This window comes from Aphidius gifuensis, linkage group LG3 (genome assembly GCF_014905175.1).
Source record: "Aphidius gifuensis isolate YNYX2018 linkage group LG3, ASM1490517v1, whole genome shotgun sequence".
NCBI lineage: Eukaryota > Metazoa > Arthropoda > Insecta > Hymenoptera > Braconidae > Aphidius > Aphidius gifuensis.
Genome location: NC_057790.1, coordinates 4,468,350 through 4,490,457, shown reverse-complemented (window position 1 = coordinate 4,490,457; position 22,108 = coordinate 4,468,350). Strand labels below are relative to the sequence as shown.

At 29.0% G+C, this 22,108-nt stretch overlaps 1 protein-coding gene across 3 annotated transcripts in view; it reads left to right on the top strand.

The window, feature by feature from the left end:
* The window catches only part of LOC122851596 (ephrin-B1), a 509,511-nt gene that overhangs the window by 468,843 nt on the left and 18,560 nt on the right, over positions 1 to 22,108 (top strand). Inside the window, exon 1 of one of the 3 annotated variants that reach the window (XM_044150940.1) lies at positions 17,622 to 19,303. The exons of the other annotated variants lie outside the window; for them this stretch is intronic. Within the exon in view, the coding sequence (XP_044006875.1) occupies positions 19,185 to 19,303 (119 nt within the window). The 5' untranslated portion in view covers positions 17,622 to 19,184. Of the gene's footprint in view, positions 1 to 17,621; positions 19,304 to 22,108 lie in introns of those variants that run through there. 3 annotated transcript variants of the gene reach the window in all.

Below are 22,108 nucleotides of genomic sequence, written 5' to 3'. Positions count from 1 at the left end.
TCATCAGTCGACAACAAAACAACACCCTCTCCACAATATATATATACATTCAATGTCAATTGTCAATTATCAACTTATTCAATTTTTTATTTACTTATCTTTGATTAAACATAAGCAATATCAAATTAAATTAGTTTATTCAATTTAATCGTTAATCTTAGTTTCTTAATTTATTTTTAATCTTTATCCATCAATAATATATACGATAGCATATATTTTTTTCATATATATACATTTAGCTATTTATAAAAGAAAAAAAATTAATTATATCTAAAGATATTTATTGAATTGTATAGAAGTTTATTTATTTTTTTATCTTTCATTTAATTTGATTCGTTTGATTAATTTTATCACATCATTATTATTATATTTTTTTTTTCTATTTATTGTTAATTTTCTTTTTCATTTATTTTTGACTCGTGTGCATATTTTTTTTAGATATGCGATTCTTATATATATTTTCTTTTATTTCACCTTTGCAAGTTGAGATTAATTCTCGTTATAACTGGAACGTGGTCAACGGCTTTGCAAAACGTAGTCGTGAAACAAGATTCAGGCGTGGGAAGTTATGCAAAAAAGTGTTCCGGACATGAGCGAAGTATATATATATGTATGGGCATATATAGTTGTGATACAATATATACACATATAACACTGTTGAGTTCGCGGCCAACAAAGTTCGTGTCAAGGATATAAAGTCGGCTATTTTCAACTGTCTTTTCTCGGCCTACCCCTAGTCATTTTGATAATATAACTCAAGAAACGTGTGAGAACTGTCTCGTTAAAATCATACCTGTACCATACATTTTCATGAAAATTTTTTTATTTCATTAAAAATTCAATAAAAAAATCAACAAAAGCTACTAAAAAAAATTATTCTAGTATATTTTCTTCTTTTTTTTTTTGATGCTACCATCAAGACAAGTCAGGTATTATTCAACCTACATTTAAAAAAAAAAGAACGGATAGAATAGTTAATGGATCAGACATAAAGGGTGGCTTGCAGGTTTTTTGATCAATAGGCACCCTCACAAACGGATCGTGTAGAAGATAACAACGATGACTATCCGATGTTCTTGGGTTATATTAAAAGAGGAAACAAAAAAAAATGAGAAAAGAGTTTAAAGTGCCCATGAGTTTTGCAGAAGATAATAGAAAAGAGTTAGTCCAAGGCGAGAGAAGAACGGTTCCGTCCGTCGCTTGTCGTGATCCTGAAATATTCAAGGAAGCTATCCTCTCGCTCGTCCAGTGACCCCCCATGCCACACACACACACACACAGGGATCAAAAAATCTGATAAGGACTCTATAGATTTTTCTTACCCTTTTATTCAAAAACTTTTTTACAAAGCACGTGAAGAAAACAACAGAAAAAATCATCATCATCATCGTCGTTTTCTTCATCTTCTATACTTTATCTTCCTCTGTTACTATTTTTAACTTTTTCTTTTATTTTTTTTATTTTTCATTTTCTATGCAAAACGGAAACTCGATTTCCCTGATGATGTGCATATATTCAAGACAGTGAGAAAACAATTTTTTTTTTTTTTTCTTTGCGTATACATATATATTTATATGTGCAAGTAAAGATATTTTGCATGCATGCAAAAAGCCAAAGGGGTTTTTCAAGCTGAATCTGATAAAATATTTTCTACAACTATGCGCACACTGCACGTCCAACTTGGATCACACATTGGTGTAAAGCCCTGCGTGCAAAACTAACCAGCAGAAGTAGCAACAGAATCAACAGAAACAACAACAACAACAAACAGCAGTAACAAATAAACAGCCATTGAGAATTCTGAGGTCATGGCCTGGTGGCTTCGTAGAAAACCGCGTGAATTCATGTTAAATAAATATATATATATGAATGTGAATGTGTATGTGTATACACCTCAAAATAAACCTGCCTATTTTGCCACAATATTTAAATTCACACAAGAAACCCATATATACTGCATCTATCTATTTGATAGTACGCGTGCCCACATTCACTTCCCGTACGATTATCATCACCCCCTTAAATGCGCGTAAATACTGTAAGAAAAATTTTATTTTTCTTTACTTTTCGTCGACTATCAACTAGACACATTATAAATTTTTTTTTATCGCTGAGAAAAAACTGAGCTTTAGATCTGAAATTGATACACTTTTTACGACAAGTTTAATAGCTATCAGTGAGAAAAAAAAAATATATATTCATTCTGTATATATAGATACGTTGTGTTTTTAAATGCTGACTGACAAATGTGACAGACAGTTGGCTGACTTTGCCTCAAAGATTATACGTTTTATGTCTGTTTCTACACAACGACGACGACAATATCACATTCTCGCGACTGTCACTCAGAGATTAGCTTCTGAATGAATAAAAACAAAAAAAAAAAAAAAACAAAAAATATCTTTCAGTGAGTCATTTTAGCCCGACTCATTTCCTCATCTGACGGTTGTTTTATTTTTTATCGTGGTGGATAGATTTAACGAGCGAACGGAGAGATCAGTTTTTGACGATTAACCATGGAAATCAAAAAATGCTCTTTCCATAAATGACACGTATGTTATACCATCAAAGATTTATCTGGCAGTAATTTTTATTTTATTTATTTTTAATTTATACCCGCCACGTAGTGCAGACTGTTTTGAGAGGCGCCATTGTCTTGTCGCGATCAAAGCCGATCATCTCCAAATAGTTTAAGTACATAAAGATGAAGCTGCTCCTGTGAGAGCAGGTACATGTATCTAAATGCTCGACTGCATTTAAGCTCTACCAAATAAAAAAAATATTTAATCCTCTTTTTTACGAGAATTAATATTTTACATGGAAATAAAAAACTATACCAAATGAGCCAGTAAAAATTAAAAAAGAAAAAAACCTTTTATTATATTGAAATTGTTAATTTTCTAATTGGAAAAAAAAGTTTATTATTTAAGTATTCTTATTTATGAAAAAAAAATAGCTGTAATTGTTTTTATTTTTTTTTCTATTTAAATTTTAGTAAGTATTGAATATTGAAGAACTTGAAAATCAATATTTTTTAAAACTTTCTTGTTCTACTTTATGTATAATATAAAACATTAAAAAAATGAAAAAAAAAAAAAATTGAATGGAGCATATCAAATATAAAATTACAGCGAAACTCTTTATATAATCACCAATTGTTCCCCTCTTGTAAACTTGTCTGGATTAAAATTATTTCCACATGAACAATATAGCCTTTCAAGCGTCAGCATCAACAAAAGCTTTTCCATAAAAATTATATATACGTTTAATAAAACTTTAATCACTAAAATTTTATTCAATAATAATATTCATTTGCATAATTTATTAATTTTTTTTTCTCTCTATTTTTGTTTCAGGTAAGTGTCTTAACGCAAGAGATTGATTCCAGTGGTTTTAGTTTTGTTATATATATATAGAAAACTTAAACCACACCCATATTATATCAAAGTTGCCAGCGGTGCTGATGGTGAGGAGTACCGCACCCGCATATCGAACTATTACTGTGATCGAAGGGAGAAAAAAGAAGAGAAAAAAAAACAAAAAAAAAATATGATGTAATAAAAGAAACACTATATAAGCATACCAAAGTTATTTTAAAAGAAAAACGTTTGGTAAGCTCATATCCCACGCGCATTCCCGCCTGAAGCGCATCGGCTTCAGTCGCGGCCTTAGCCCAATGTCTCTCTCTCTCTCTCTATTTTTTATTTATTTATTATTTTTATTTTAGTATATGTATATACAAACATATGTAAGAATATATATATAAAGTTTTGAAATAGAGTTATGCGTATGCATCACCTGCACAGACTTTTAGCAATATAAATTTCAAGAGGAGAAAAGAGTTTGGTTTATTAAAGGTGCCACTGGCAAGAAAACATAGATGAGTATATATATATCTGTATATATGTATGTACAGATGTATTATCTATATATACGAGTGTATGCGGAAGAGCATGGACAAAGAGTAAAGAGAGGAAAAGAGGAGTGAAGTCAATTACATTATGCATATGACCAAGGCGTCGCGTCCGGCAATACAAGAAGCAATTGGCCAAGCCGCGGCCACATGCCACCGTTAAATTAACTACCCTACCTATATAGTTGTGCGTAATGTAATAACAAATAATAGAGAATTCCAACTGTGCATGCAAAGGCTCTTCCAACGAGTTGATCATTTCATTCGCGTATATATAAACATTAATCTTTTAATGCGTGAATTTTTATATTTCTAAAGCGCCATCTATCTTTCGTGAAATAATCAGCCATTTTGTTGGCTTACATTTTATATATATAGGCATAATATTATATAGTTTTTTTCCACTTGGTACAAAGATATATCTGCATGTTACTTTGACAGATTATTATATGATGAAGATGATTGGTGATAAGCAAATTTAAATAAACTATATTAATATAACACAGTGGGTGTTTAAAATTGTATAGGGGCCGTATATATATAATAATTATTAATAACCAATAATGTATGCAATCGAGGAGTTAAGTCACACAGTTTAATGAAGCTTGATGACGGGTGCGCCATCAGAATCGATGATAGTCCATGACTAAATTCATGGTGTATGTTAATCATATCCACGGCAGATCGTGCGACATGCAAGACCTTGATAATCATGAACGAGTTTACTCACGCGATCATATATGCGCACATTGCGTCTTCCTAGTTTTAAATATATATATAAGACTTCATACGCGGATATACACATGTGTATACACAGTGAAATTGTTTTTATAACACTATTTATCGATGCTCAAATTAATGATCACACTGATATAGTTAACATAACCTTGAAGATCCGGTTAAACTACTGGTGTGATGACTATAAAAAATTACTTATCTTTTATTATATATACATTGATTTTTTTGATATTTTTAAGATATGAAAATTATGATGATAATAAGCAGTAAATTCGTGAGAAATTTAATTTAGATATTATTGATTCAATATTAGTATTTTATAGATGGAAATTAATGTGACTATTTAAACTCACCATTATTGCAGTTGATGATAGAAATTTTAGATTGGTCTCATTGAATCTTTAGCTGGTCCCATTGAAATTCCGATTATCTGCAACAATAATTAAAGGAAAAAAATTGTACAATCAAATAATCAAAGTTTGTTCAAATGAAAAAGTCAATGACATAATTTATTTAACAAGTAAGGGATTCAACGTTGGATATTTATATATTGATAAAAATGGCCGCAATTATGGCGATATATAAGCCGCAGCCATCTTTTCGAGGTTACATCAAAATGTAAAACGATCGAGGGTGTTTTTATACGCATTTGAAAGATGGAAAGCCCTTCTTGTGTATCGTCTGATATGTATATACACATATTTTTTATAATATAATATATAAAAGCACAATATATATATGCTGTAACACAAATGGCTGCCTTACTTGGATTCGCTTGTTCCAGTATATAACCCCGGTGTTGGTTACCAACGGTTATATATAATATATTATATACACCATCAGCCATCTTTGTGACTTTCTTCGTTCACGTGTGCTCTCAACTTTCGTATGGCTTTCCTCCCCATGTGCTCGATTTGAGGCCACCTTCGAATGAAGACGATACCAATATACCATCTTCCTTATTATTGCCCCTTTATTTTTTTAATACCCTGAGACGATATTTTACCCCGCCTATTTTTGTTTTTTATATAAATCATCATCGTCATCGTCATCGTTTTTTGATCAATAATAAGGCAAAGAGAAAGCATGATATTTATATGATGATATGTATATATGCACCTTGATTTAGATTTAATATAATAAAAGAAAGATATAGAGGGAAAATAATATTTGAAACAAAATGAAAAAAGGTTTGGAAGATAATATTTGAGGATTTACGAATGGTTCGGTAAAGAAATACCAATTTGATGATGTATCGGCGAGTCACTCTGCTCTCTGGGACCCCAAAAGAGATACCGCCCTGCACGATTTTTAATATTGTTGCCTCGCACGCATATACACCCGCCCGCGAAAAATCCTAGGCTTCCCGCGGAGTAACCCGGACCCAAACCGACTCTCCTTGTTTTTATATACAAATCATTTGGACTTGACTTTTTGGTTGAACGAAAAATATATATTTTTATTTAAAAAAAAAATAAAGTAACGAAACCAAGATAGCCCTATTCACTGGTGTATATAATAACAGAGAAAGCATCCTTCTTATTCTCAAGTTTTTTTTTATTTTGTATGATAGAAAGATCCGATAATTATAATGGCCGATTCAGCCGCTTATTTTCTATCCAACTTGGATTCATGACAGAATTTTTTTTGGGAAAAGAAATCGGAAGCCAAAAAAAAAAAAAAAAAAAAATACAAGACTTTTTGTACATTGCTTTTCCGTTTAGAAGTTCCAAGAGTCAGCAACAATCGTCGCCAAGTTAAAAATTCGAAACGTGATGAGTAAAATATTTGAAAATGGAAAAAAATTTTAGGGCAAAATGATTGCTGTTAGTAGAGAGGAATGGCGAATTCTTCTTTTTTTTTTTTTTTTGTTATTTTTTTTGGCAGACTAACCCATCAAGAAAAGGTAACCGGAGCCGCCCCGTGACCTGCGATGCAGAGAGAAGCAGAGATTCGATCGCGGGACACACGCAAAATAAAAGTGAGGAACGAGAAACGAGACTCAAAGTGGCATGGCCACCAGTAAACCTTACGATATGTATATACACATATATATTCCACCACCTTTGAGCTCCTACCTCTTTAATATACAACCTCCTGACACAGAAAATATTTATTCCCAAAATACACTGCATGCATGAGTTAACTCTCTTCTCTAAAAAAAAATTTTTTCTTTCTTTTTTCATTTTAAATTATTTTTTTCTTTCCATGAACGACGACTTGAAAAGGGTAGAAAAAATAAAATAAAAATATATTATCCGAGAAAATGAATATTCTGATTATATTTATATATATAAAAAATATGCACATAAATAAAAATAAATATTGAACATATATGGATTTAATTCTCACGGTGACAAATTCCTTAATGAAGCGAGCGTACTTCCGCCGGTCTCAGAAACAGAACGCGTGAGTAAATAGACCCCATATCAGAATTACATTCCCTTTGTCTAGCTTCAACAAGACCCAAAGGCAAAACACATATCTATATATCGTTGTTGTATATATGTAGTTTACAATTCATACTCGCCAAACACTTTTATGGTATTCAATTTATGGCTGGATATACAAAATCATTGTTCTCGAATGTTTTTTTTTTTTTATTTATTTTTTTATATCGACACTTGTAAAGTGCAAAAAAATAAAATCATCAAAAAATATATAATAATGAAAATCAAAAGAAGAACAAAAATAAAAAAAAACTACATACACATAAGAATAAAACCAAAAAAATTAGTTTGTTCAGGGTTCTCTGCGCTTTATAACGCTTTTGGTCCAAGTTATCAGTCAGTGAGAATCTGCACGCGGTGGTTGAAGTAAAGGGCGATCGTTGGATAAAAAAAAAAAAAACTTTCGCTGCTCTTAAAGCATATATAAGAGAACACATACGGGTTTATGAATATGGCATAATATGAAGGGTTATAGATGTGTTAGTACGCAAAAAAAAAAAAAAATCATGAAGAAGGTTCGAAGATGAGGGAAGGGAAAATATAACTGCGATTGGTCGACTTCACCCCTTGCAAACACGTAGGCGTGCATACGTACATGTACACGCGGGTGTTGATGCTTTGACACGTATAATTCACACACAGAGGCTGTCTCGAGTAATATGAAAAAATAAAAATCATAATGATCATGATGATGATGATGATGATGATAATAATAATCATAAAAAAAGGGGATGTAAGAGTGAGAGTGAGAGTAAAAGAGAGAAAAAAATAAAATAAAGAAAGAAAAGAGAAGAAAGAAAGGCTCGAGTAAGCACCCTGGATGGGTGGAAGTCATTCTGTTCCTCTTCGCCTCTGTTTACTTTTGCCTGATCATTAAAATGGCCGCCATATCGAAGCTTCCTCATTGGCTGTTCCATAGACCTCTCCCCTCAACCACCTTCATTTAAATTTACTCCTCTCACCCCTTTTATGTACACCCTTAACACCCCAATGCAATGTACATGTATGATATATAAAAAAAAAACTTGGCATCTAATGATTTCGTAGTGAAAAGAAAAAAAAAAAATCATCAAGCATTTTGCCTCTTGAAAATCAAAATTTCTTTCGCACTAATTCACCAAGAAAATGGACATAATTTTTTTGTTGTTTTTATTTTCAATATACTATTCAAATTATTTAAAAATAATGATTATAATTTTATTTTTTTTAAACTTTTTCAATTGCAAATAATTTTATTCTACATAATATAAATATAATGTATTTTAGTAGTTTATTCGTTCGATTATTTACTTGTCTTTTTTTTTGCGTGATTTAAAAAATTATTCAGGATATTCGTTGACAATTCTGTTTGAGGAAAATAAATGTATAATTCGAATGAACTCGTTTTCTGTGAATGTACCGTTCGAAAGAATTGGAAAAAAAATAAATAAATAATGAAAATAAATAAATAAATACGTGATGAAATGGGGTAGACGGACGTGGCCAATCACGGATAACGATTTTCGCATTCCAAAATGTTTGAATAAAGTCGAACGAGCGGCGGCACTTTATTTTGTGTCAAGCAGCATGCACAACACTTTGGTATTATTCTTGTTATATATAAAAGAGCGAGGTTTTAAGCAGACGAACACTATTCTGTCAATGTGAAATACATCCTCGCCTTTTCCAACTGGACGTTTTCAAACACGTGTTTAAGAAAACGATTGAGCATATAAAAATAAGAAGAAGAATCAATTTATAAAAAATTGGTGTGCTTTTTAATTTTTTTTTTTTTTTTTTATTCATGTTTAGTGTAAGCGTCGGCAAAATATTGTAGCTCGTTTCTTTGTCATGTAGAATTCTCGTGTTAAAACTGTCAGGTATAAGCTGGCCGACCAAAATATTTTCGAAAACCCATACTACTATTCTCGAGCAAAATTTAACACAAAAGAGTAGGATAGAAATGGCAAGAAGTCGGCATCACGATGATGGTCTTGAAAAATTCACCAAAATTTTGTATATATAATAGAAACTATTTTTTTTTTTCGAGGTCAAATCTCTAAAGCACACGCAATAGAATTTCTGCATGAAAATTTATCACTTTTATTTTTCTTTGAATTGTACCAACTTTTACTTTGCCCCTTGAATTTCGATGAATACATTTCTCTCTTTAAGGCAAATTATTGTGTTTTGAAATGTTTATTCCAAGGTCGGTGATATATAAATGACAAAAAAAATAAAAAAAAAAAACTCTAAACTTTAACTTTCAATCCACCTATGGATTTTGTTATTTTCTTTTTATTTCTCTGTGTCAAATACAACACAGGGGGCAAACGACAACTGCGAGAAACACATTTACAGATAACAACTTGTTTCTAAATATTTTACGCCAATTCTATACGCTTGAAAATCACAATAGTTAATGGCTCTATCCTTGAAAAATTCTCTTTAACAAGTAATAGAGAGAAAAAATAAAAAAAAAAAAACTTCATCTTCTACTCTTAAAAACTCAATATACATATGTGTGTGTTGGTGTTTATTTTTTTTTTTTTCTTCAATAGAACATGTCTTCTTTAGTGCAATTGGTTTAAATTTACATGTCTCTTAGTTGAACTGTGTTTATTGAGTGATCAAAGCATTGTATAATAATAGTACACATGTCAATGGGAAGTATGACTCACTCATCAGTCATCACAGTCTATTTAATCCGGCAAAAATAAAATTAAAAAAAAAAAATTATTATATATGTTACAATTGTAACGTTGATATTACGACATTGACTTGTTGTTTAAAAATTAATGTTGTCCCCTTGTATAAATATACAACTTTAACGATGGAAAAAAAAATTTTTTTTTTTTTTTCTTTCAAACAATTTAAAGTCTCAGTGTGTAGTAGTGCAAGCAATAAAATATTGAATAATAAAAAAGGAAAAAAAAAAAAGAAATTAAATAAAATATTGGCTGTGTGTTTTTCGGTGTGTGTATGTGTATGTGGGGGGTTGAGAAAAGAGAAGAACAAGAAAAGAAACAATGATGTTTCCAGCAGGAGCCGGAAACTTACTATGTTGTAAGGCAAGGGATCATGAGTCAGAGTCGATCGCGATTCGCTGCTGGTGAAAGTTTTACTGTATAAAACCTGAATTGGCCTCTCCTGCATTGTATAGTCACGACGATTAAACTTTAAACATTTACCTTTCGCTAATTCCCAGTGTCTATTTCATTTTTTTTTTTTTTTTCTTATTATCATTATTAGTACTATTATCATTTAGCTTGTTTTGAATTATTGTCGTGCTCATTGAACATTCATTAATAGCAATTAGTTGATGAATTTTTTATGAGTTCATATAATCAAACTTGTTGCAAAATTAAATAACTTGTTTTTACATAATTGTCATGGTAGAAATGAATTGATTGGTTGTATATTTTTATTTAAATTTAAAAATATGATTAATGAATTTTAAATTACAATTGAACTCAATAAATTATTGCATCATAATTTGATTTAAATTTTTCTTTTGATGCGATCTAGATGTGTCTGTCAAAGTTTCTTTTTAAGACTGAATATTGAATGATATATTTTTACTGAGGATTTTGATTATAAATGTTCTTTTTTTAATACCAAATATTTATTTGAGCTAAATTTTTTTGACTCACAAATAATAGATTATAGATAAGAGGTTTCTATCAGGTTGCAATTTGATGTCATATAAAGTATACAGTGCTACAGTTTGAGTTCTCCCTCATCGACAATAAACCACACGCAGTCTCAATATTCCAAGAATCATAATTATTGTTTTGTATTGTTTTTTTTATCATTTTTTTTTTCTGTGCAAAATAGTAATGCGTCATTTTAAGTATCATGGAGTGGATAGAATCGATCGCTACTAATTATCCCATCTAGACACGAAACCAGATTGAGGATATTAATTCACCAGTAGCAGTATATTTTAAAAACATCCTAGAATTGAGGTTTTGGTTTTACAAAAAACATATATATATTCAACAAAAATAAATTACAAAAAACATTCAACAGAATTGAATAATAAAAATAAATAAAAAAAAGAAACAATTCTGTGCTTTTTTTTTTTTCAATCTTTCAACAATGTCGATGGAGCTACCGGGTGATTGTTACATGTAATTATACCAAGTTCGTGAGTCGATAGGTAAAAATAACCAATGGATATATATTAGCCTGGTAAGGCCCAGGGGCAAAACTGCACAGTCTTCTCACGCCGATTTTCGAAAGGAAGGACCACTTATTTTCATACAATTCGTTTGGTTTCTGGTTTTTATTTTTTTATCTTTTTTCCCCATTTCATTCGTTCGTTCGTTTTTTTTTAACAAAAATATCTGTTTCAATAATAAAAAATCGATGAAGTATTTTTTTACAAATAAAAAAGAGAAGCATTGATTGGACTAGAGAGACTTTTGTTTTTTAAATAGAGTACCAGTGGGTCTTTAATAAATAATCGTATATGTGAAAGCAAAAGGAGCTGGGGGCTAGAGGGCAAATCACCGCGTTCAGACTCGATACAGACGTATATTTTGACGACTGAAAAATACCAGCCTATTCAATAGTTTATTATTTTTTTTTTTTTGCCAAACAGAGACCCTAGTATTTTACGTCTACGATTCCACAATTCAGTGGTATTCATTTGTGCTTCTTCTTATTCATTTAATGCCGTTTAAATATTGGCATATAACCATCTATGGTTTTAGTCGCTCTATTATTTTCAACATACCTCGTAAACGAAAACAGAAGATAAAAAAAAAAAAAGAAACAATTTCATTTTGTATTTTATTTTTTTCTTTTTAAACAATAAAAACGAAAAGAAAGTAGAGAAAAATGTATGTTTCAGTTTCAACCGATGTATATAAATGTATGGCAAGCATTCGTTTCAACTCTTGTGGAACAGAACAACTTAAGGCATAAAAAATTTACACCACTTGTGCTACGAAACACCAGTGGTTAAGGACTTTGAGAATTCTAGATGTTTATTTTAACTCTTTTTCATTTTTTGTTTTTAATATTATTATTATATTTTTTTTCCATCATTCTCTCGTGAAGGCATTTTGAAAAAAAAAATATATATATATGGTATGGCCATAGCCGACAATTCAAATTATTAGTATGGCGTGGCCCCAGACTGTAAATTTTTCAAAAGAATTTATTATTTCGGTTCTCATTTCAACTTCTCAATCATATTGTCTAATAATCTATAATTATGGAGCATTTAAAAATTTTACTTTCTAACAAACATATGTGTCTGTGTGTATTTATGTTTTTAAAATGTAATAAAATTAAAAATAAAAAAAAAAAAAAAGTAAATAAATAAGTTTAAAAAAAAAAAAAAAAATTCCTTAGTTAATACTTCCATATTTCGAAAAGAATTATATTCTCTCGCAGGAAGTATATTCATATATATATGAGCTATAACGGTGCTGAATGATTAACAGCGATGATTAGGTTCCCGGTGGTCATATACTATTACCATAATAATCAAAATTAAAGAAATATGATTTTTCACGAAAAAAAAATATTCACAAAATTCTTGGCTATGAATATTTGAATAAAATAAAATTGATTGATTTTTTTTTATATCAATTATAACCTCATATATCTCATCATCATTCGTGATTTTAGTATAATCATTTTAATAAATACAAAAAATTATTTAAATAACAATGTAAAAAATACAAAAAAAAAAAAAAAGTTATAATATAAAAATATGAATTATTACATGTTAATGGTATGTGTGTATTGAATGACCGCAATATTATAACGCCCGTGGGAGCACCAAACAATTCATTGTGAGAAAGAAAAATAACAAATAAAATAAAAAATGAAACAAAAATTTTTTTATCGAAAGAAATTCGATATCGGTGGGTTATTATGAGTGGGGAAAGCGGATTATTAGAGTTTCGAGTGATGAACGATCTGGGTAAACGAAAAACTAGTGTACACATATATATAAAAATAGAAAAAAGACCCTTAAATATTAGTAGAGGGCGTAAAGGGGGTATATTTTATTAGTGTAGACGATTTTTGATGATGACGATGGCTAAAAGTATAAAATATATATATTGTGTAACATTAGTTTTGGTTAAGTTTATATAAAGTATATGGTGGTTTTTAGGGTCAGAAAAAGTCGTGTAACTGGGAGGGGGATGAAAATATATATAAAAGAATCGACTAAAACAGCCAGTGCCAAGTGATATCATGAGTGCATTTTCGGTGGCATCTATTTTACTAGTCTGATGCTGGATCCATCTGGAATAATAGAATACCATTTGCTATTGTGTATTCATATTTTTTCTCCACCCCTCTTATATACATCTTCGTTCTTTTTATACACAGTCAATGTCACGTGAATAAATATATATGTGCATACACATTCACATGTACAACATGAATTCATATTTATAGTTGTACACTTAAAAACTACAATCAATACGTCTGCTACATTTTTTTTTTATGTCGTTTTTTATATTTTTTCCTTTCACGAATGAGAGGTCAAAAGCCATGACTTATTGCCGTGCAAATTTTTGTACTCCAGACGATCCTTTTGTGTCATTTGAAATGTAGAAAAAAAGAAAAAATATAAAAAAGAAAAATCGAATTTTAAGCGTTGAAAAGAGGCATAATAATACGTCAAAGAAACGACCTAATTTTTTTAATGTTTCTCTTTTGTTCAAATCGGGTTAATAAAGCAGGAAAATTTTGTTAGCACCGCTTTGTATATTATTTAGTATCTTTTTGTGAAAAATAAGACAAAAAAAGAAAAAAAAAAATAACTTAAAATTTAAAAATATGGAAAAAAGAAAAGACAATGTAAAATGTAATTTGGTGAGGGCAAAAAGAAACGAAAAAAATAAAAAAAAAAATTAAATAAAGAGAGTATAAATGCAAGTAAATAAAAAGAGAAAAATAAAATCGTGACGGCGTCTACCGTCGTTTCTATGGCGCCAATGATACTCCTCGAGAAACTCGGCTCAATGAGGCAATATGGCCCCATTGTCCTGGAGTTCTTTGGTTGCAAAACGTGTCCATCGACTCTCAAAAAAATTTATATCTATATACATTTAATAAAAATAAATGGTTGTAACAAAAAATAATAGTTTCAAAAATGAAATTATTAAAAAATATTGTTAAAAAAATATATTAATTAAATTACCATAATGAAAAAAAGTAAATTAAATTTTTCCGAGTATAAATAAAATAAAATATTTAAAACAATAAATATATATTGGCAAAAAAATAAAAAAAATAAAATAAAAAACCAATCAATTTATATTAATTTATGTTAAAACATAAATATTTATATTAAATTTTCATTTTCTTGTAAAAATATTTGACATGAAATTAAAAAATATAATTAAATAATTTTATATGTTAAAAAAACAAAATAGCTTTTTACAATATACTTTCTAAATTAAAAATTTACATCATTATAATTTGATAATTTACCGAGATATTAATATATGTTTTTTTTTCTCTCTATATATATATAGTATCATTAATTTTCATTTTTAGAACTGACGTCAAACAAGTCTGTATATTTTGTGAACGAGAGTAGACACATTTTTAAATGAACTGCGGTGTTAGAAAGCTGTATTGAAAATCCCCTTACACATCATAAACACAGCCACACAAGACATCACGATTTGTTATTGTAATAATAATTGATGATGAAAAATAAGAAAAATACAAGAAAAAATAAAAAAAAACCTTTTCAGTCTCAACTTGAGGATTATATAAACTATGAGAAAATAAAAATTTAAAAAATAGACTAAAATAATCATGCGGAAATTTAAGGGAGGATGCAGTCTTTTGAGGGTTTTGAATTTAGGAACAGGTATTATTTGTCCATTAGTGGCTTTTACAGCATAGACTAAAAGATTCTCTCCCTATTTCTCTCCCTAAATCTACATTTATAAAATGACCCATCATAAGAATGCTACACGTATTTGTGTGTCTGTCTCAAACAAATAAAACCTTTAAAAAAATACTCTGTACATTTTACGCACCTGTCCCAGTAAATGCTTTCAAACTGACTCTCTCTCTAGCTATATATATAAAACTGCAAAAAAGACGAGAAATATAAAAAATAAATAAATATATATACAAGCGCAGTTTATGTATACTTAGGATTCTCATATATATGAAACTTTTTTTTTTTTTTTCAGCAAAGATGTACACTAAAATTTCAAAGCACTTCTTTCAATTTCATTTTTTTTTTTTCTCTCATTTTCTTTATTCTATCTATTTATTTAACTCATTTAATTTTATTTATTTTTTTATTTTTTACTTTCTTACTAACACGTGCGGATAATGCACTCAAAAGTATTGCAAGGACAAATATTTGTTCAAGTACTTTTATATATATATAGAGGGTTATTATAGTTTGTATAAATAATAATATTGCAAAGACTCGTTTCTTTGCAACAAAACGATTACCCACTGACTTACATTTAAACTTTTAAGATTTTTTTTTTTTATATTGTTGTATAAATATGTACACACATTTATTGTGATGGTGCACATATGAACGATATAATCGGCACTTGGCCACCATTATTTTAAAAGTACACAACATACACCTTTTATCATCAATTTTCATTTTTTTATCATATATTTTCTTTAAATGTACTCACAATTCTACAATAATAATAAATAAACAAAAATAAAAATAATACTTTTACTTGCGGTTTATTAAATGTATATGTGTGTGTGACAAATGCATGTAAACATATACATATATAAAATATATATAAATGTAGTTTGTATTATTCTTTTTTTCTGATGCCGGTTCAATGTGTATCGAATGGATCGAGGGTTAGCAATCGGTGAGTGGCGACCTGCGCACCGTACTTCTTACAATATATACTCATACCAAACATTACAGTTTATATACGAGAAAATAATAAAATAAAATAAAAATAAGATACTTAAAAGATGCGCGGATTGTCTATATACTGAGCGTGACTTGACTTTATTATAAAACAGTTCAAGTTTGTAATATTCATTCTCCTTTTTATTCATCCTCTCAAACATTCCACATGACATTAAACTAAATCATCAATAATATAATTTTTTTTCACTTTATATATCTTCAACATATATTGAGAAACACATATAGATATTAATTCAATAATAATTTTAATGATTTAACATTACACATATATGTAATATCAATATGTTTAAATTCGATATAATTGTGTATACATACAAGTTATAAAAAAAAAAAACATGTGGATCTTGTTAAATAAATATATAATCTTATTTTTAGATGTATAGATCTATCTGAGAATGAATGAAAAATGAATGAATGAAAAATTAAAATTATACATTTTGTTGGTGGTATATGGATTATAATTATTGTGACAATGTTTGATAGATTTTCAAGTGCTATGTTGGCTGAACTAATGACCAACATGAATGTCCGTGGGTTGATGATACATACCGGTTCCTCACTCGCAAGTATATTTTTTTTTACGAGTGCGAAAGAGAGACAGAAAGAAGAAAAAAAGAAAGAGCTTTTTTTTAAAAAAAGAGAGACTCTCTCAACAAGATCAAGGAGGCGCATGTAATCTTCTCCCACCTCAAGCCAATATCACAAAATACCCAACGCATTTCTCAATGAGGGCGCCACACTATGCTCCCTCTTTTTGAAACCAATATAAATTACGAATTCATGCAATATACATACTTTAACAATAATTATACATAATAAATTAATATTAACATTAATTTATTATTTAAAAAAAAAAAAAATATCTTAGTTATTGTCATTACTTGTGTGTCACGTGTTTGAATTGTCGCAAACTTAATTAAATTGACATAATGAAAAATAAAAAGATATAAAATGCATAAATTTAATTTTCTTTATAGACATATGATTTTAAATTTAATGATATTAATATATTCATGAAGTACTAATAGATTGGATGGTAAAGATGACAGGAAAATCAAAAAATATATGGTTGCTGTCATCGTTAGTAACCGCGTGAGATGATTCTCAACAACATACATAGTAAAGTCAAGATATATAATATAAGTGGCTTGTTGGTAATTGCCCTCGAGTTATAATACACCCGCGAATATATAAAAATTTAAATACCTCAAATGCAACTGATGCAAAAAAAAAAAGGGTTTTATAGTTAATTAGATTGTTTATGGAAAAATATTGTAAAAATTCAATTGTAATTTAATTGAAAAATTGTTGCTTAATATAATTGAAAAGAAGGGAGATGAGCGATAGATTCAATGTATGTAGTCTCAATCAAACAGTCAAGTTATCATAAATTTTGACTGTTTCGGTGTTTAGTTTTATTTAGTTTTGGAGCATATGCCTGACAAGAATTTTTTTGCTGTATAATATAGTGAGACAGAGTGAGCAAGGTAGTAAAAGCGTGTCTCACTTACTAAGTAGAAGGGAGATTGAGAATAATTCAACAGTCGGTTATTCTCGTCAATAGTCGTATGATTTCGTTGTGAGGTTGCTTCCGAAGCGAGACGAATATCCACTGTCGCTGCCTGCCTGCTGCCGACAATTTTCCTCGGCTTCAGACGCGTTCGCGACACCATACGTGATGGTGATAAAAAAATTTTTTTCATAATTATATCAACAATACAATAATTATATATATATATCCAACTAAATAAATAAGTGTTATGTCAAATTAAAAATTATTGTTACTTTTTTTTTTTTCTTTAAATTATCATCAATGAGAAAGTTAAATAAATAGTTTTTTTTTTTTTCTCCAAAAGTTTGAATGTGATCCAAGAGATAAAATAAATTTTTTTAATTTAATAAAAAATTTTGTGTATAAGCAAGTGAATATATATATTGTTTTCAAGTTTTTGTTTGTTAAAAATAAATTAAGTGTGAAAATAAAAATAAAACTGAGAAAAATAATAGAAAATATATTTATAAAAATTATTATGAAAATGAGGTGAAAATATACACAGTGGGTGATTTACTTATTTATTTTTTTTTGTTTTTTCAAATTTTCATTTACATTGGATGTTGATCGATTAGATTATATGTATTTACCACAAAGGTGCTAGAATACGCGTGTGAACGGATGTCTTACTTGAAAAAAAAAAAAAAAAAAAAGTAATAAATGAATATTAAAAAAAAATTAACAGGGGGAAACACAAAAGTCAAAAGTAAGCATCATTTGTACTTAGCGTAACATTGATGCTCCAAGTTTATTTTTTCTTTCATTGTTATCTAATTTTGATTATTTATCTTTGAAATAATATAATTTAAATAATCAAATGAAATTGAAAGTATTTAAAACTGGATAAAAATAATTAATAAAAAAAAAGTTTATTAATAAAGACGTGTGTGTATTGTGTATATGTGATAACGGGCTTAAACATTCCCACGGATACAACAAGCTAAAAAAGGATTATTTTATTTAGCTTTAAATACAAAACTAACAACTCAATTCTATTCACCTCTATTATTCCTTATCCTTTATATTATTATTTATTTACTTTATTTTTTGTTCCTATTTTTCTTTCAATCGTCTTATCGCTGTCCACGGAAATGCAAAGCACTTCCGGCATCGTCAAACCAAACCCCCGTGGCACAAAAAACAACAACTCAAATTGGATTTACAAACTGCACTGTGCATCGATGATTAATTTCTCGTGACTTTTTTTTTTTTATGTTTTTTTTTATGTTTTTTTTATTTTTATTATTATTTATTATTATATTTTTATATAATTAATATATTATTTTATCGACAAAGTGATAATTTAATAAAAATAAAAAAGTGGATATATATTATTGAGGTGAATACACTGCTGGATGTAACGAATATATACTAGTGGATTATTAATTTTATCAATATAAAATTTAATGGTTAAAAAAAAGGAGATTAGTGCTGTTGGATATAGTGTAGATGTGTGTTGATGTGGTTGGTTTGTTTTGGTGGAAGGTGGAAGGTGGTAGACGAAGAAAACGAAGGTGGCAACGAACAAAACGCGAGTGGTGTATGTGTTGATTAATACAATAATTTTATATATTAATAAAAAAAATAATAAATAATCAATAAATAGAAAAAGTTAATTTATATTTAGTCAATATTACGATGGTTGTCCCGTCATTTGTAACTTTGGTTTTCCTCGTTTGCCTACAAACGGTACTACTTTCAACCGTGAGCAACTGTACGAAAACCAGCAACATGTATTGGAACACAACGAATTCGATGTAAGTCAAAATTCAATCTCCAGGATTCTAATATTATTATTTATTTATTTATCTATTTACTGGGTGGTAAAGATATATTCAGTAATATATAGTTGTTGTTGTTGAAAATTGTTGCGGTGAGTTCGATGCGAGACACAGCAAGATAGTTCGCACAGGTAAAATCATGTCTTTCTCTTTTCTTGGTCGTTTTCTTGTGTCCCTATTCGATATTTTATTTAAAACATTGTACAAACAACGGTATTGTGTACTGTATATATCTATTACTTGAAAATTTAAAACGACTTGACTCTAAACATTATTTTTAAAATTTAATTGAATGAAAATATATTATAATCTCAGCAGTTCAACAGCGGGCAGATATATATAAAAGTAAAGTGAGAGTTTAGTCTGCCGTCGGTCGGCACAAACATATAGTTGTATCACTTTTTTTTTTTTAAATTAAAGAATTAAAAATATACAATAATTATGTTACTGTATAAAAATAAATAATTACAGTGCTTTATATTTTCTTTTTTTTTCATTTTTGTATTAACGAAAAAAAAAAAAAAAAAAGCTCAATATAAAAAAGGAGTAAATGTAATATTGACGTGTGATGATTTGTGTGAATAAAAATTTACAGAATTAAATAGGAATTTTTTTTTTCTTCTTCATCTTCCCTTTGATTCTTGGAAGATATCAAGGATAAATTCAGAGTTTATAGTATAGAGAGAAAAATATATGTCTTCAATGCGTATACAAATGCTGGTTTTTACCTTGTTTTTTGATTTTTTTTTCTCTTTCTTGAATTGCAAGTCAGTATTTTTTTTTTACTTATATTTATTTACAAATTTGTATGTACGCTTCCGTTCAAGAGTCGCTACTTCTTTGCTTCTCTTTACTTGTGACGGCGATTTCTTCAACATATATTCAACATTCGTTTCTCGATTCATGTAAATCACCCTCTCTCATCCCGTATTCATGACATCCATACTTTCAATGACAATTCTACCTTGAAATCGGCAATATTAAAGAGGCAAAAAGAATAAAAAAAAAAATTGAGAATTTAAAGAATCAAATATAATTATAAAATATAAATTGAAATAGAAAATAAAAAGAAAGCTGCAAGTACAGTTGTGTTGTGTATCCTTTTCTTTTTCGATTAACAAAAAAAAATAAAATTAGATTCTATTTTTTTAATTCAGTGTTTCGTTGTACTGGTATAAAAGAAACAATAGATGTTATTTTATTTTTAGATTTATTTAGCTCATTATCTTATGGTACCGAAACCGCCATCAACATAAAACCGGAAGCAAAGAAGGCAACTTGGTGCACCGCCCACGTACAACACGCACGTGCACTTTCTCGCGCCCTCAGCATAGTCACTCTCAAATTCCGGGTCATACACTATAAGATTTTCTTTCAAAAAAATTATCTCATATACATATATATACACCTTAAAACCACAAATATTAAAAATTCAAGTTATTTATCATCACGTTAAACGATTGCTTTATACGTCCGGGATTCTTTTTTTTTTTTAAGTAAGACATGAGAACTTTTTTATATAAAAATATTTTTTCTAAAACCGAGGAAAATTTTTAAGGGATATCTTAGACAGCTGGTTTTTAAGTTGAAAAAAAAACTCTTGAATGTCAAAAAATACATGCCAGTCCACTTTACAATATTATCCACACACACCCTCACCAATTTTTGTTCATAAATTTTATTTGAAAAAAAAAAAAATAAAAATAAGAATCAAATAAAACGAACAAACTCAAATAGACATGAAAATCTTAGGAATAACATGTCTCATTAAATCTTCCATAAATCCCCCGAGAAATCTGAGACACTAAAATTGTGAATTCGACATTAATAGTTTTTTTTTTTTTTTTCGCTCCATCTTTTGAAAATAGTTAATAGTAGTTTTATTTTTTTAACCACTGTCTGATGTATAAAAAAATAGTAAAAATCCACGGGTTATAAACCACACACACACTAATGTGTATGTATACAAGACCCAGGGGAATTTTTTTGTTGTTGCGTGTATAATTTGGAGTAAAACTTACATCACTCGTGACATCGTAATGTCTGTTGAGCACGAGAGGGGGGTCCCCCAACGATAAGCTCAATTTTAACATTGGGGTACGCATCCAAGCCCATAATAATTGTATATATATATAAAAATATATATCACGTTCGCGCATCTACCTCAAACCGACAACAGTTTCTGTTGTACATTTTTTTTCTCTTCTATGTGTATAATTTTTTTTTTTTTTTGCTCTGACTGCTTTCAACCCCACGGGACCCGGGGCTCGACCAGCCGTTAAGATTTTGTTTGAGATTACGGGAAATTTTAAATTAAGATAGCCGTCTGTAACTATCATGCATATCTAATCTCCAGAGACGAACAATTGGTGTAAACTACGTCAATTTTTTTTTTTTTTTTTTCTACCTTTTTTTATATTTCGTTTTGATTTTTTTTTTTATATTTTTCTCTCTATTATATACTTTTGATGATATTTGTACAATAATTTATTTATTGTATTTTCATGATAAATGTTTGAACAAACATATATATGTAGGTATGTAATGTCACGAATGGTAAATATCCGGGCCATCAAAGTGTTCTTATAGTATGTATACACACCCGGAAGACTTATATATATTTCGGACTTGCGCCAAGTCAGACTCTTTTGTATTTTCCGGTTCACGCACAATACAAAGAGATAGCGAAATAAAGATAAAAGTTATACTCTTTTATTTTTTTTTTATTCTTCTTTTGATGTATCATGATAGAGGACAACAGAGTGAATGAATAAAAGTGCG